Source organism: Micromys minutus (genome assembly GCF_963924665.1).
Source record: "Micromys minutus genome assembly, chromosome: 19".
In the NCBI taxonomy this organism is placed as follows: Eukaryota; Metazoa; Chordata; class Mammalia; order Rodentia; family Muridae; genus Micromys; species Micromys minutus.
In genome coordinates, this window is record NC_137954.1 from 39,873,494 (window position 1) to 39,888,401 (window position 14,908).

General features: G+C 49.2%; 1 protein-coding gene across 1 annotated transcript in view; it reads left to right on the top strand.

Moving 5' to 3' along the window:
- The first annotated feature begins 1,091 nt into the window (after positions 1–1,091).
- TWIST2 (twist family bHLH transcription factor 2) overlaps positions 1,092–14,908 on the top strand; it is a 41,097-nt gene continuing 27,280 nt past the window's right edge. The window contains exon 1 of the mRNA XM_080933502.1: positions 1,092–1,736. Within this exon, the coding sequence (XP_080789628.1) occupies positions 1,219–1,701 (483 nt within the window). The 5' untranslated portion in view covers positions 1,092–1,218 and the 3' untranslated portion in view covers positions 1,702–1,736. The remainder of the gene's footprint in view (positions 1,737–14,908) is intronic.

Below are 14,908 nucleotides of genomic sequence, written 5' to 3' on the forward strand. Positions count from 1 at the left end.
AACCACCTCCAGGCCCCAGCTAGAGCAGCCTGGCGAACAAAGAGATCCCAAGCACTTCAAACGAGCTGGCGCTTGGCTCTCTGAGTCCAGATGGCAAAGGGCCGGGGGTCCGTGATGTCTGTTCGCTAAGGCCTGGCTCAATGGTCTGCAATCTTGAGCCCTCCTGCCCTGCCCATCAATGCCCAGGGCAGGGGACTTCAGGCAGGTTCAGGCTCTCCCTAGTTTCAGTGTTCTGGGCCCACCACCCGCCTGCAAAGGAAGCGGAGTACAGAGGCTGAGACTGAATTCCTAGCCAGAATCCAGCACGCAGGGCAAGGTCAGGTAGGCAAGCATGGCAGACACATGGGCGCTCCCGCAGAGGCTCGCTGTGGTACCTAAGCTATAAAACATTTAGGGGGCAGGTTCTGAAAAAATGTCCACGTTGAAGTACCCCCAGAAAATTGGGATTGAAAAGGATCCCCAACTCGCAATCTGGCCAAAGCGGGTGCGGCGTCTCTATGATTTGAGGCGAGGTCCTGGGGGAGTCGGGGGGGGGGCTCTCTGCCAACAGGCGAGTGTCTGCCCTGCCCCGGGTCGTGGCACTCTGCCTGCACAGCTCCACTCACTGCGGGCAGGATCGCGTTGCAGACGCCGAGGTCTCAGTGCGCACCCCAAGAGGCTCTCAGCTGCGTCCTTGGTCCGCGGAGCACATCTGGGCTTGGACTGGCCTCCTCCAACCCTCGCAGAGACCCTGAACCCTGGCAGGGCCAAATCTGCTCCAGGAGAGTCAGACAAAGCCAGGCACCGTTGAGCCTAGGGGTCAGCACCGCTGATTAGCAGCCCGCGCCTGGGGTAGGGAGCGCAGGCTGCGCGCGCGGACCTGGCCTCCGAGATGCCGGCCACAGTCAGGGCCGAAAAAAGAGGAGACAAAACTGAAAGTGCCGCCCCCCCGGGGGGGCGGGGGCGGCCGGCGAAGGCCCCAGAACTTGTCCTGCCCCTGGCCACGGTGGCCAATCAGCGCGCCGCCCTCGCTCCTGACAGCTATTTAGCAACCCAGCCGGGATAGAGTTTCCAAAAAAGTTAGAATAACTTCCTCTCCCGGAGACCTCGGTTTTGCACAAGCCGGCCTCGAAATCAGAGCCTTTGCGAGCGACCCGGGAGCCTGTGCTCCGCGGCCGCGGGTTTGGCCAGTGGCGTGCGCTTGGCGCCCCCCAGCCCCACGCGCGCCGGGCGGGCGCCATGGAGGAGGGCTCCAGCTCGCCGGTGTCCCCCGTGGACAGTCTGGGCACCAGCGAGGAAGAGCTGGAGCGGCAGCCCAAGCGCTTCGGCCGGAAGCGGCGCTACAGCAAGAAATCGAGCGAAGATGGCAGCCCGACCCCGGGCAAGCGCGGCAAGAAGGGGAGCCCGAGCGCGCAGTCCTTCGAGGAGCTGCAGAGCCAGCGCATCCTGGCCAACGTGCGCGAGCGCCAGCGCACCCAGTCGCTCAATGAGGCCTTCGCCGCGCTGCGCAAGATCATCCCCACGCTCCCCTCTGACAAGCTCAGCAAGATCCAGACGCTCAAGCTGGCCGCCAGGTACATAGACTTCCTCTACCAGGTTCTGCAGAGCGACGAGATGGACAATAAGATGACCAGCTGCAGCTACGTGGCTCACGAGCGTCTCAGCTACGCCTTCTCCGTGTGGCGCATGGAGGGCGCGTGGTCCATGTCCGCCTCCCACTAGCGCCGCGCCACCCACCTCCGGAGCCGCACGCCAGGGTAGGTGCTGTGCGTGATGGGCATCCACGACGCACGGGTGGGTGGGCGGACGGGCCAGGGCTTCTCTTCTTGTGGAGGTCCCTCAGACAACCGCACAGGGATGGGATAAAGTTCCTCAGCCTGCAGGGAATGGCGGGACATGGGAAAAGTCTCTTATCCCAGGGGCACGCCCGAGGCCTTTTGGGTATCAGTTCTGAACCCACCCGCCAGTGGCTCCCCAGCAGGGTCCAAATACACATATTGGACAAATGGTCACACTTTCTATTCTTGGTGGATGGGTGTCTGTGGGTGACCCTGTGGGGAGCGGTTGTCAAAACATCTTAGGCCAGCGGAGGCCAGGAGATGCGATGCCCGCCGCGTTGTGGCCAACCTGTTGCTTCGCGCTCATTCTGTGGAGCCGCGGAGCCCACGCGTGGTGCAGACAATCGGCTCTTTCTGGCTGCAGTTCCAACCCGCGCCTTGGATGCTAGGGCGTTTGAACCCGCTCAGTAGGTACAATGATGCCGCCCGGTAGCACTGCAGAAAAGTTTTTGTTCAGTGCTGGGGCTTCAGGTTCACAGCTGTGAGGAGTAGATCGCTGGGCAGCAGGAGTGCAGTAGACCCTGTCGCCCAAAAGTATGGAACCTCCAAGCGCCCAGGCCTGGGTGGATGTAGCGGCTTGGAGTATCCCGCTGCCAGTAAGCAGGTGGATCGTATTTAGAGTTGTGTGCCTAGTGTACCACTATCCTTGAACTTGGAAAGACACAGAGGCAAGCAAGGCCAGGAAGGGCTCCAGGCGGGGTGACAAGTCTGAGTGTGGGGTGGGTGTTAATGAAGAATCAGTGTGAGCAGCCTTGCCTGGGAAGGAGGCACCTCGGCACAGCTGAGCACTGGATGGGTGTTTGTCTCTAGCAGAGCATTTAGGATGTCCTGCACCCGCTGCTTAGCAGACACCTTCCAGATCCCCAGGCAGTCCCGCCGGGCAGTATCCTCTAGGCGAGGCTGCAGCCTCTGCTCTGAGGCCTTGCTTCAATCTTCGAGGAGAGTGTGGTGTAGAAAATTCTTCCCACGTAATTTCCCTTAGTTTTCTAGGCATCGTGTAAGTATCTTTTTTAAAGAAAGTCTCTACTTTACATAGAATTTAGATTAATCAAGATCAGCATGACTATCCGTTGTCCCAAACATCGGTTTACGATTTTAGTATTTATAATACAATATCTTGAAGGTTGCTGCCGTGGCTACGAAATGTTGGTCTCATACAGAGGGTTTGTTTTCTTTCTTCCTTCCCTTTCTTTTCCCTCTTCTTCCTTTCCTTCCTTTTAAAATCTTTTATTTCTGCCGTCGAAAACTGTTTTGACGAAACCACCCCGGGATAACGACTATTTTATAGTTTTAAAGAAGAGCTTTTAACAGAGTCACTTGTGGGAATCTCCCCCTGTGTTTGTCAAAAACAGATGGGAATTGTCTCAATCACGTATTTCTCTAGGAAAGAAAGTTTGGGTTGGCAAAGCCCTTGAAGCTACAGAGGGATAATACATTAATTCTGTTTTTTTGCTGCCTAAATGATGAGTGTCCATTAGTTAAGTTCCACTCATCCCTCACACCATCCTGGTTTACAACACGTCTGAGGGGGCCGAGGCAGATGAAATGCACCATCTTTTTTTATACATGCATGTAGAGTTTGTTTAAGGAAAATGTCAACAGAGCTATGGTTAAGATGGTCCTTCTGAAAATTACTGAAAGCCAACACCAGGAGATTCCCTCTCTGATGCAAGAGTTTAGCAGGGGCATTTAAAACTCATTTACAGATAATTGCTCTCTTCAACGGCGTCGAGTCAATCACAGTTTGCAATCAAATATGTTTTAAAATCCAAAATGCAATATCTGTAATAAACAAATGAAAAAATGTTAAGAGCTTATTTGGACAAAAAGGCATTAAACTATCAGATAACACATTGGGTTGGAAAGCAAAATGCAGGCCTGTTTACTTTCAAATAATCAAGTACAATGGCTAGTGCGGTTAACTGGTGTCTGGCCGCACAGGGGACTCTTTCCCAAAGAATGTGCCCACGTTTGATGCACTTGCTGATGCCCAACCTGCCTTGGTCTGATTTATTGGGGTTGCGTTAACAAACACCTTCATGTTCTTATTCTTAACCGAGCCCTCTCAAGGAGCATAAATACACTTGTAATTACGTTAATCTCCTAGAAATGCTGCTAATTGTAATTGGTTATTTCTCTGTAACATTCCCAAGGAATATTAATTATAGACCTGGAGGGAGAGGAACCTAGACATTTCAGTGAACTGTGTATACTTTTAATATCTATTGTGACATATTTTTACTAATGACACAAAGCTTAAATCATCCTTGACTGTGGAGAGAAACAGGGCCTGGCCCATGAAGTCCAGCTTAGATTAAAGTTTATCCTGTCCTTCCTTGGCCGGGTGTTCAAAAACTCAATTAAACTAGGTATCAGGGGTTTTCCCAGTCAGCAGAATTCAAATATCCTTGAGAAATTGCAGCATGTTTGTAAGACGTGGGAACCCTCTGAGCAGGGTGGCTGTCACCTGGTCCAGAACAGAGAAAGGCAACCATTTCTCATCCATTATTGACTCTGCCGTCTTGGTCATGGTTGAAGGCGGCACCGTTTCCCATTGTGCTGACTCTGCACGGCTTTTCAGCAGGTTTTCATCTCCACCGACTGTACTTTTCTTTCCTTCTGAGCACTTTTGGTTCCTTTGGACAGAGTATGTGTCTCCTTCACCTTCCGCTCCCCTGGCATCGTGCTTCATGGAGGTGTTTCCTGCATCGGGGTGTTAGCTAGTCTCAAAATAAAACTCGCCTGGGGAGGAAGGGAAATGCACAATCCCGGTGGAGCTTTTGTTTGCTGACTAGACTAGAATGAAAAGCTGAGGTACGTGAGGTACAAAGGAGACGGTCTTACAGAACTCCCTACAGTAGGAGTTACGGATGGAGCCATCCTCCTAAAGATCAGCAGTGTTGTCTTGCCTCCTGTCTGGCTGGTGAGACTGGAGGGGCTTTCTGAGGTCATTTGAAATGTCCTTTACTGAGGTCGTCCGAAAGTGCCTCTCTTTCAAGCAGGTTGTAAGCCTGGAAGCAATGAGTTTCCACCGGCCTCACTCACCCTGACCTGACCAGAAGGCACAGATGTGGGGCTAATTTTGCCTGGCAAAGAAACCGTGAGGTCCACTCTTTGTGCACGGGGTACTGTAACTCATAACTGGAGTTTAACTACGGACTTAAAAATATTTTAATAAGCCAAGTTTAAAGGCAGTTCTGGGGCAGTTTTCAGGTTAGTTTGTGCATCCCTCCAGTCTCCTTGGTGTCTTTTAGAGCCTTGTGAATGGGGCAGGAATGTCTGTGTATGTTTTTCGTCTTTTCTTGGGAAGGCAGAAGTGTGCTACAGAGAGCAAAGTGACTGCAAAACTCTCTACCAGCAGTGAGTTCACGGAGGAGGCTGTAAAACTCAAAGAGGTGGGTAAGTTACTGTAGCCACGAAGCGGTGCCTCAATTGCAGAAGGAGCAGGATCTAAGACTCACAGATGGCTGTTTTCCAAAGCTCAGATGAAACTTAAACAGTCAGAAACTGTTTCAAATGGTATTGTTCCTGGTCACCTGAGACTACACATGTAAAACTAAAACACACGGAACACACACACACACACACACACACACACACACACACACACACCACATGCATATGCAGGAATAAAACGCTAATACTTGAAGATAGTCTAGGGGTTAAAAAAATTTTAGAGTCCGGGAAGATGCCATCCTTAGGAAAAATGAGTAAAAATGCAGAACCTCCTTGAAAAATTAAAATTATCTCAATGTTAAAAACTTTGAAGTATTTATTAGCATGTAATCATCTTCCTTACATTGGAAAATGTTCTACGAAGACACTTTCTTTCAAGCATACCATATACTTTGATCTTATCCGTTCCCATCCCCTCCCCTTTTCAGTAAAAAAATAAATAAACATATTCTATAAGAATTAGTCTGTATTTAAATGGGGGGACTTCAGAAGGACCGTTTCATCTGCATAATAAACTAAAAAAACAATCTATGTAACACTCTACATTTTCCCTCATTTGCATTGTTGGATTCTGTTTAGAATGTGAGGTCTCCATATAGACAGAATTAATTAGCAGTTGCTGAACAGAGGTGCCTCAGAAAGTCGGGAGTGAGCATTAATTCCAACGGGAGTTGACCTCCAGACTAATAGAGAAAAAAACTTTGCAAATGGATTTGCAGACATTCTTGTCTGGAAGGGGCATACGTCTGCTCTTGAGGATGTCAGTACTATATTGGCTTTTCTCAGTTCTAAAGGATGATTTAGAGGAATATAAATATTGAAGTTTCAGAGTTTATGTGTGTGTGAGAGAGAGACAGAGATATGGGACCAGATCTCAAATCATGAACTTTGTCTTCAGAATACATTCTGTGACTCGGTTCTGCAGCAAGCCTTCCTGTGTGATTTAGTTTTGTTAAACTACGCCTTAATTGAGTGTTTATTTGGGAGGAGAATGTGATGCTAAGGCTGTAATTTTCATGCTGATGTAAACTGAGGCACAGTGGAATTTTTTTCCTCCCCCAGTCAGTGATTACCAACGGTTGTCACATCAAAGGGATCCTTGAATCTGAAGCTGGAGAGGCTGACATGTGACTTTACCTCAACATGAAGGAAATCTTCAGCGCTCCTTGAACACAGTTATTTTGAACAGCTTTGAGTAACTTGGAATGTTTTGTTATTGTCCCTCACTCTTGCTCAGAATCTTGTCAAGGTCCTGTGATTATGAATGAGACAGGGCTGCGATCCCTGGCTACTCTGTCTAAGGAGCTTCTCAGGGCCCAGCTTCAGCTCCACCATTGCTTCCCTTTATCATGTTACCCAGCAGAGATGGGGGCAACCCAGCCTCGGTCTATTTAGAACTGTGACTTCATTTCTGGGGTCTCAGTAAAAGTGTCTTTGACCTGATTAAGCCTCAAATTCTGTGGCTCAGTTTTCTGCCACTTTGATGAAGGACGGGGTTGAACTCTGAGCATTTCGTAGGCACAGGCAGTGGCTCTGAATTCTCCTTTCTAGCTCACTTTCTGCCTGAAGAGTGTGTTCATTGACGGCACATTTGGTGGTGGGGGTGGGGAGGGTGCTCTGGAGTTTATCTGCGTTTCTGCTTATCTGGGGTGTGACTGGGAGAGGGTGGATTTGAAGGAAACCTTGACTTTTAGTAACCCTTTGTGACCAAACAGCCCCTGGTTGAGTTTGGGGGTGTGACTGAAAGCAGGGGTTCAGGAGGGTCAGTGAGAGCAGCTCTAGTCAGCTGCTAGAGAGAGGGCGGGGCTCCATCCCTCTGATGACCTCCTGGCTCAGAAAAAAAGGCAGGCTCACACTTAAAGTGTGAACCATTTCCCATTGCTGCACAGACAAGTGCCGCCCAGCCTTCCTGCCTTTTAAATTAATTTTATTCTTATTTTCTGTGTGTAGGAAACTTGCTAACATGTATGTCACAGTACTGTGTGTGCTCCTGATGCCTATGGAGTCCAAAAGAGGGCATCAGAACCCCTGGAACTAGAGTTACAAATGGTTGTGAACCACCATGTGTGTGCAAGAAATCAAACCCAGGTCCTCTGGATAAGCAGCCAGTGCTCTTAATCCCAGAGTCATCTTTCCAGCACCCCAAACACAGCCTCTCTGGGACCCCTGTTCAGAAGGTCCCTGAGAGTCTTCATTGCTTGAACAGCAGGAAAGAGCTGCCTTGTAAAATAAACAGACTCAGACTCCTTAGAAATAGTCTGCAGCTGACGCTGATGCTTGGCTGCCTTGTGGGCTTCTTTGTGTGATCCCCACGCAAAAATGCCAGAAGCCACTATTTTCTTTCCATCTTATCTAGAGACAGACGGACGGACGTTCCCATTGTCCCTCTCAGGCATGTAGGCTGACTAAATCAGAAAGATCAGGACTCAACAACTGGTTGCCTCCCCAGGAGTGTAAGAGTCAACGGTCTTTCTCAGACTTTCACCCCAAGGGTTGAGAGGGGAGGGTGCCCCTATGGCAGGCCTGGCAAACTCTACTATGACTGCCTCAGTTTCCAGAAACTTGCACAAACTTTAAATATTATTCTTAAAGGGATCGCTTGCCTTGATAAATAAAAACGGCGTTACCGTTTCTGTGAACAATGCCCAATGTCTGCAAAGTGGGAGGGAAAGGAGGGGGAAGGTATGGTTTCCTGTTTGGTTGCTTTGGTTTTGGTTTGAACTTGAGCATCGGGCATGCCTCTATTGCTATGCTTCAGTTGATATGTGAATGGATTCTTCATTGGGGGTTGATTGCTTTTCCTGAAATCAATTAGTTCTGAATCACAAACTTGGACATACACTGACTTCTAACTATTGCAATCCATTAGCCCAGCCCCAGTCGCCAGGAGTCTCTTCTTCAAGTGCATCTGCTTATGTTGCTCCACGTATCTAGGAACGATCGGCTCAGACTCTTCCTGCTGTGACCATTCCTACCTCTGGAAATTCTTCCTTCCTCCTTGGACCCGGTGCACCTGTTGACTTATTCATTAGCTATGGTGTCATCTTTGTAAAAAATGATTTCCACAAGTCCTAGTGAGGTTTCCCATACAAAGACAATAGAAGGAGATCCCGAAGGTTGGCCTTGTGTTCACTGGGGTGACAAGGCCATGTTTAAGGGGTAAACACACCTTCATTTCAGAGCCCTATGAGTTCTGTGTTCTGTGAACTGCTCACCCAGACCCACATGTGTATTTAGAGACCCCCCTCCTCAGTTGGCTGCTGCTTTTGTTGTTGCTTCTGCTGTTGTTGTTGTTATTATTATTATCATCATTATTATTACTACTGTGACTATTAACACTAGTAGTCAAATAAAACAGCTCCAATCAGATATCAGGGTCTGTTTCCTAAAAGCCTAGAAATATCCTATTTTGTGGATTGGTCTCTTCCAAACAGCTTATATCCCCAAACTGCAACAAGAGACTAGCCGTGGCCCTTCCTGAGGATGTGGCAGAGCAGGTGACTCCTTTGGTGGAGCTGAGAGAGTTATGGGGTTGCTGACTTCTGTGTGCACAACCAAGGACCTGTCTGTGCCATGTAAGGATCTGCACTATGGTGGTAGCATGGGCTTTGGGGTGTTTCTCCAGACGACAAATTACTGAAGATATCAGGGCTCCCCTCTGAACCGTCTTCTGAGGGTGGAACATGTTCTCTAAAGAGCTGGTGGAACCTGGTCCTTTTGGTGACTCCTCGGCTTGTCTCACGTACTCTCTCTGGGCACTGTACTTAAAAAGTGAGCAGTTCTGCGTCATTTCGATACGGGACAATTTCACTTCATTACGTGCCTCTAGTGCATGTGTCCTGGACGTTCCTGTGCCACTATTGACGGACAAAGTAGGAGAGAAAATTGAAATAGATGCAGGAAAAGTGCTCGGAGTTTACTGAGGACACAGAAGGGACTTGCGACTTGCGATTCATAACCGTAGCAAGCTTCAGTTATGAAACAGCAATGACATAATATTATGGTGGGGGCTCAGCACAGCTCAAGGAATGGCATTAAAGGGTCTCAGCATTCGGAAGGTTGAGAACCAGGTGAGATCCAGAAGAGTTCTGTGAGAACAAGCCTGGCGCACCCGCCTTCACAGATACAAAGCCTCATCACAAGCCCAGGCTGGCCCAGGACAAACCACTCTGCAAGGCTGGGGACCTCGGGGACCTTGGCATCCTGTCAGCTCTCAGGCTTCAACACTGTTCTGGGAAGGGAATCAGAAAATCTGCAGCAGTGGTCCTGCTTCTGACCACATCAGGACCAGGGGAGAGGCCTTGGATGCCAGGGAAAGCAGAGGGCCTCAGGGCAGGCGTTGAGACTTTGAGAAGAAGGCTCCACTGGCCCAGGACAGGGCATCAGTGGCACTTTCCAGACAGTGAAGGCAGCATTAGAAAGGACCCCATGGGTTGTGTGCAAAGAGCTATCCCACTATCCTGGCGTCTCTATGGCCCCACAGCCTTGAGCAGAAACCAGTCCCTCCTTGGGTGTGAACTCAGGACCACTCGACCTCAACGGGAGGAAGTGAAGTCGAGACTCAGTTCACTGTTCTTTCCCGGACTTAGTAACTAACTGTAAGTACAGTTCCATTGTCGCCGTTGCTCCAAAAGCCACTGTGCCACCGAGACTCAGAAAATGGACTCAACCCTCTCTTCGAAGGGAGGCCAGACCACCCAGCGGTGCAGTCCTCCTTGTGAGTGGCAGGACTTTGGTTGATGATAGAACGTGCCACCCTGAGGCTTTTCTGTAGCCGGCTCCTGGTCTGGTGGCCCGTGCCGAGCATCTCTCTACAATTGTTAACGCCAATTATGCTGATCACTTTTTCTGCCCAGAGAGAGGGAAAGGGCAAGTAAAAGACAAAGCAAAGCTCCCTGCATGTCTGTCCCCGGGTGCCACTTGCGTTCCTCCTGCCTGATGCTTTCCCCCGAGCGCAGCAGTCAGTGCTGGCTCCTGGGGACAACTAAATGCTTGTGGCTGCCTGTGAGCAGGACTCCACACAATGGATTTTGCAATGAATTTAAGTCACTGTTTCCAGAATAAATCATGTGTGAGTCTTTTTCCCCTCAGAAACTTCTGACGTGGTATTTTTCTAATTTGGGAAAGTTTAATTAGACAGAAACCAACGGCTTTCTTTGGTTGCCTTTGTAGGAAGCAGGCTGGTTCTCCAGGGGCCTTCAACAAAAGCCAGTTCTTTGTGTCTATCAGATCTGAATGAGACACCCCAAGTCAGGCACGGGGTAAGGGACACTCTCCTGCTTCCAGCTCTTAAGTTCTGAGGTGGTGGTGGGGTGCTCTCTGGGCCTCAGTTTCCCCATTTGTATAATGGTGAGTTTCTGATATCCCTCCAGTTACAAAATCTCTTCAGTGCTGCTCTGGCCCAGCAACTCCGTCACAGATATATAACCCAAAGCCACGAAAGTATGTGTGGGCACAGAAACCTGTGTATGGACAGAGACGTTCACGGCAGCTGGAGGGAGGGTTCCAACGGCTCAGGAAGAGGCAGGTAACATGAGTTCCACCTACATACATGAAGACCACAGCTACACACTGCCAGGGCTAATCCTGAAAACCTGTGAAGCTCAAGCAGTGCTTGAAAAGGGGACACGGCTTATGTGACTGTTTATACAAAATGTCTATATAGGCGGAACGCTGACTGGAGGCCGCCAGAGACTGGAGACAGTGAAGCGAAGGGACCTGCTTACAGGTGTGGGATTTCTGTATGGAGGGAAAAAAATGTTCTGGAATGTTCTAGTGCTACTGTTTCCACAACTGGAATGCATTTGATCCTACAGTTAAGGAATACTTTTTTTTAAAAAGTTTCCAATCGCAGACCTTGTCTTCTGTGTATTTCCCTATGTCCCCGACTCCTGCTTCAGAATGATGGTAGCACATGCTCTTCTGTTGCCTCTGACTGAAGTCTGCTCAGTTCTCACGGCTCTCAAAGCTTGGCTGAGTTCTTGAGCTCCAAGGGATGGGATAGAGAAGAGTAAGTGTGTGGGCTGCCCACTGACAAGGGTGAGGAACATTTTGCACATTGGCAATGGGGCATGGAGAACTCTCGTTGCCCACCTCGGTGAGGGGCAGTCTCCCCTGGAGTAGTCTGTCTACCTGCAGAGAAAGCCATCTCAAGCTAGGGTCTAGACCCAGAGATCTCCAAGCACTGGTACCAACAGCAAGGTTATAAGATCCTTGCTTGTCTTCTTTGTAGATGCTAACCCCAGGAGGGACACTGGGAAGGTGGCATCATGTCATTCGAGGCCATTAGGTTGTCTTGCTTTCACACCTCTTTTCCCCTTTTCTTCCAGATGCGTTAACTCTGCTGTGTTCCACAAGTGTCCTTGAGACATTATCACAGCCACCTAGGGACTGGTAGAGGACTCCATTTTGTAGACAGGGTTCTTTTTTAAAAAATATTACATTTAGAATTTATCTATCTACCTGTCTGTCTCATCTGTCTTTCTGTCTGTTGGTTTGTTGTGAGAGTGTGTCACAGCCTATGTGTGGAGGTCAGAAAACAACTTGTAAGCCTTCGCTCTCTCCTCTCATCATGTGGGCTCTGGGGACAGAACTCAGGTTCTAGCTCCTTGTGGAAAGTGCCTTTACCCACTGGGCCATCCATCTCACAGAGCCTCAGTCCTGTTTCTTTACAAAAGCCATTGCTTTGGTGGCACCGTGTGTGCACTCTGGTACTGAGATGTCTGTGGAAACTCAGTCACTTGCTGGCCCTAGTGTCAGCTGGATTTTGAGAATTCCTGCCCATCCTCAGGAAGCTGCCAGCAGACAAAAGCCACTTATCTTGGTACTATCCCTCATTCCTCTCTGCTCCACCCCAAGAAAGGGGAACAGAGAGAGGCCTCAGCAGTGTAGGTGGAAACAGAAGGACCAGCCTGAGGTTATGCTGCTGGCTTGACAAGGGAACGAAATCGTTCTACAGTATGAACACCGTGTGGTCTTGTAGCCCCTTTGCTCCCACTCAGAGTGGCTCCCCTGCATCTGTGGAGCTCTCAACTGCTGACAGATGCGAGTTTGCTCACCACACACTGCTCACGGACACAGGCCGCACACGTGTTCTCTTAGGAACGATGCTGGTTCCTCCCTTTATAAAATCAGGAGTGACTCTCCCATACCAGTCCCTGCTGACAGGCTTCTGTGTACTGTCCCTTTTCTCCTGTGACTTCCAAGTGGCTTTCAGAGATGCCCTGCAGGTGACATGGGCCAGGTCAGTACATTTGGGTTTGTAGTGATCCCTCCTGCTGTGTCCCTGCCACTGCCCCCAAAGAAGAGGGCCAGATGGGGAAGCATGCACTTCTCCCTCAGCTACCTATTCCCAGAGAACTGAGAGCAAAGTCAGTCTTATGGGTGAGTTCCCAAGAGGAACATGGATTTTGTTCCTTTGGGGTCCCATGTTATGTCCAGTAGGGATAGTTATCTGTCACATCATAGACAAACACAACCAGGACGTTGAAGCCATTGTCCCCCAAGACCCCCACAGTGATTATTCATGGCCTCTCTGGCTTCCAGTTTCTCTAGCTGTTCATTCTAAGTGCCACAGGACAGGTCCCACAGAGTGACTTTCACCCAATAAAGCTTAGCCTTCTATAATAGGCCAGAAACTATGCCAATCAGAGGTTTGAAACAAACGGGGAAGAAAGTCCTATCCGGCTATTCATATCCACTAAGACCTTCAAACAGCTGTGAGGAAAAGCTTCCGGAAAGACAGAGCCATTTCCATCTCCGTCCAACAACATCCCCTCTGGCCTACTTTACTGGACAAATCACACAATAATCATTATCTACAATCAAATCGGTCCATAATCATAGTAGATGGTGATATAGGCACTAGAACATGTTAGCAAAACTACACATTCGCCACAGAAAAGAAAAACCAAAGACAGTGTGAGATTTCAATGATAGGACAAGAAATTCTAAATTGTGGCAGATGTCATGGTTCATTAAGACGAAGACATGGAATCTTCAGAATTGAGGAAGGTGGAGAGTGAGCCTTGTCTCCAGCCTGGAAGAAAATTCAAGCAGTTTGCCCAAGAAGAGTCAGTCTGAGTTTCTAAAGTTGGAAATATCCCTTTTCAGAGCACTTTCTAGATTATCCGAGCTACTGATTTTCACAGGGCTCTGTGGTGCTGGGGATGGTGTCAGGAGTGCTAGGTGGGTGCTCTGCCCCTGAGCTTCATCCCAGCTGAAATACCCCTTGGACCAGCAAAGCTGGCTCTAGAGATCCTTCTAAATCAGTGATTGTAACTTCTTCTCAACCTGTGGGTGCCACTCCCTCGAGGTTCCCAGATGAGACTTCCTGCATATCGGATATTTACAGCTCATAAACAGCCCCGAGACTGCAGCTAAGAGGTAGCCATGAAAATGATAGCTCAATAGCGTTTAACCATAAATTAGACACAGTGTGAAGATAACAATAATCAATTTCTAAAACAGAATGGTTGCAACCACCCAGTACAAAGTCATGCAGCACCCCCTACTCCCATATTGTCATTTCACTGTACTACACAAAGGAGAAAACCCCTCAGAGTGCAATTCACTGAAGTAGCCTGGGTCAGGGACAAGCATGTTTTCTAAATAGCCCACAGAAGCCTTGAATCGCCTTTGCTCTCTGGGAACATGGATGGACACAGAGTAGACTCTAAAAGACAAGGATGCCCACCCACATCCTAGGATGGGGTGTGCTTGCTAGGCTGCCTTCGGCTTCCCTTGACCACAGGTTCTGAGGCTATATCTTGGGCTCCATCTGCCAGGGCTACCTGCCCTGAGGTCGCTGGCCGGTTGGTTGGTTGCTCTGCTTTAGGGCAGAGATCCCCACATTTCTTGTCTTCCCGCTGGCAGACCCACTGCAAGACTCTGTGGTCTCTGCTCCTCTGGGGTGTCGTTTGGGAGGACAGTAATCACCGGTGGAAGCAAGCAGAAAACAAACATAGAAGCAAAAACATCTAAATACACTCACTGACTCCTCCCCTGGGCCATGCTGAGAAGAGCCAGTTAAAGCCACCACAGTTCTAGGAGCAGGAAGGAAGCCACTCGCCTGAAGGTTTTTGTATTAGCTTCTGTAGGATAAAAAGTTACACACACAGTGATGCTGTGCAGGTTACATGCTTAGGACCTGGGAGGTTGGGGACTCCTAAGTCCCCTGCACATCCTGAGACCTGCTCTCTGCAGTCCCTTCATAGAATGTGCCACTAGCTGAACCTCCCAGGGGCTGGAGAGCAACCAGGCTCTGAATCTTGTGTCTCCGTTTGGAGTCCTTAGCCGTAATCTATTTTCTGTTATTCTTGTTTTCTTTCACACATTTGACGCATACTTCTGGCAAATCCTAGGACCACACTTGCCAGATGACCAAATCTTTTTCAGAGTAATGACTGACATTTTTGTGAGTTTCCATCAGTTAGGCAGGCGGGAAGTGGCCAGAGGTGAGGGGAAAGCTCTACCCCTCCCAGGTTTCCTCTGTAGTGCTCACCAGCATAAACATGTCACACTCTCACAGGCCTTGGCACCTTAATTCATGATTCAAAACTATGGATTCCTTTTGTAGGGATCTCAAGGAAGCAAGAAGTTAATGGCTGGGGTCAGTCCCCTGCAGGGCCTCCTTC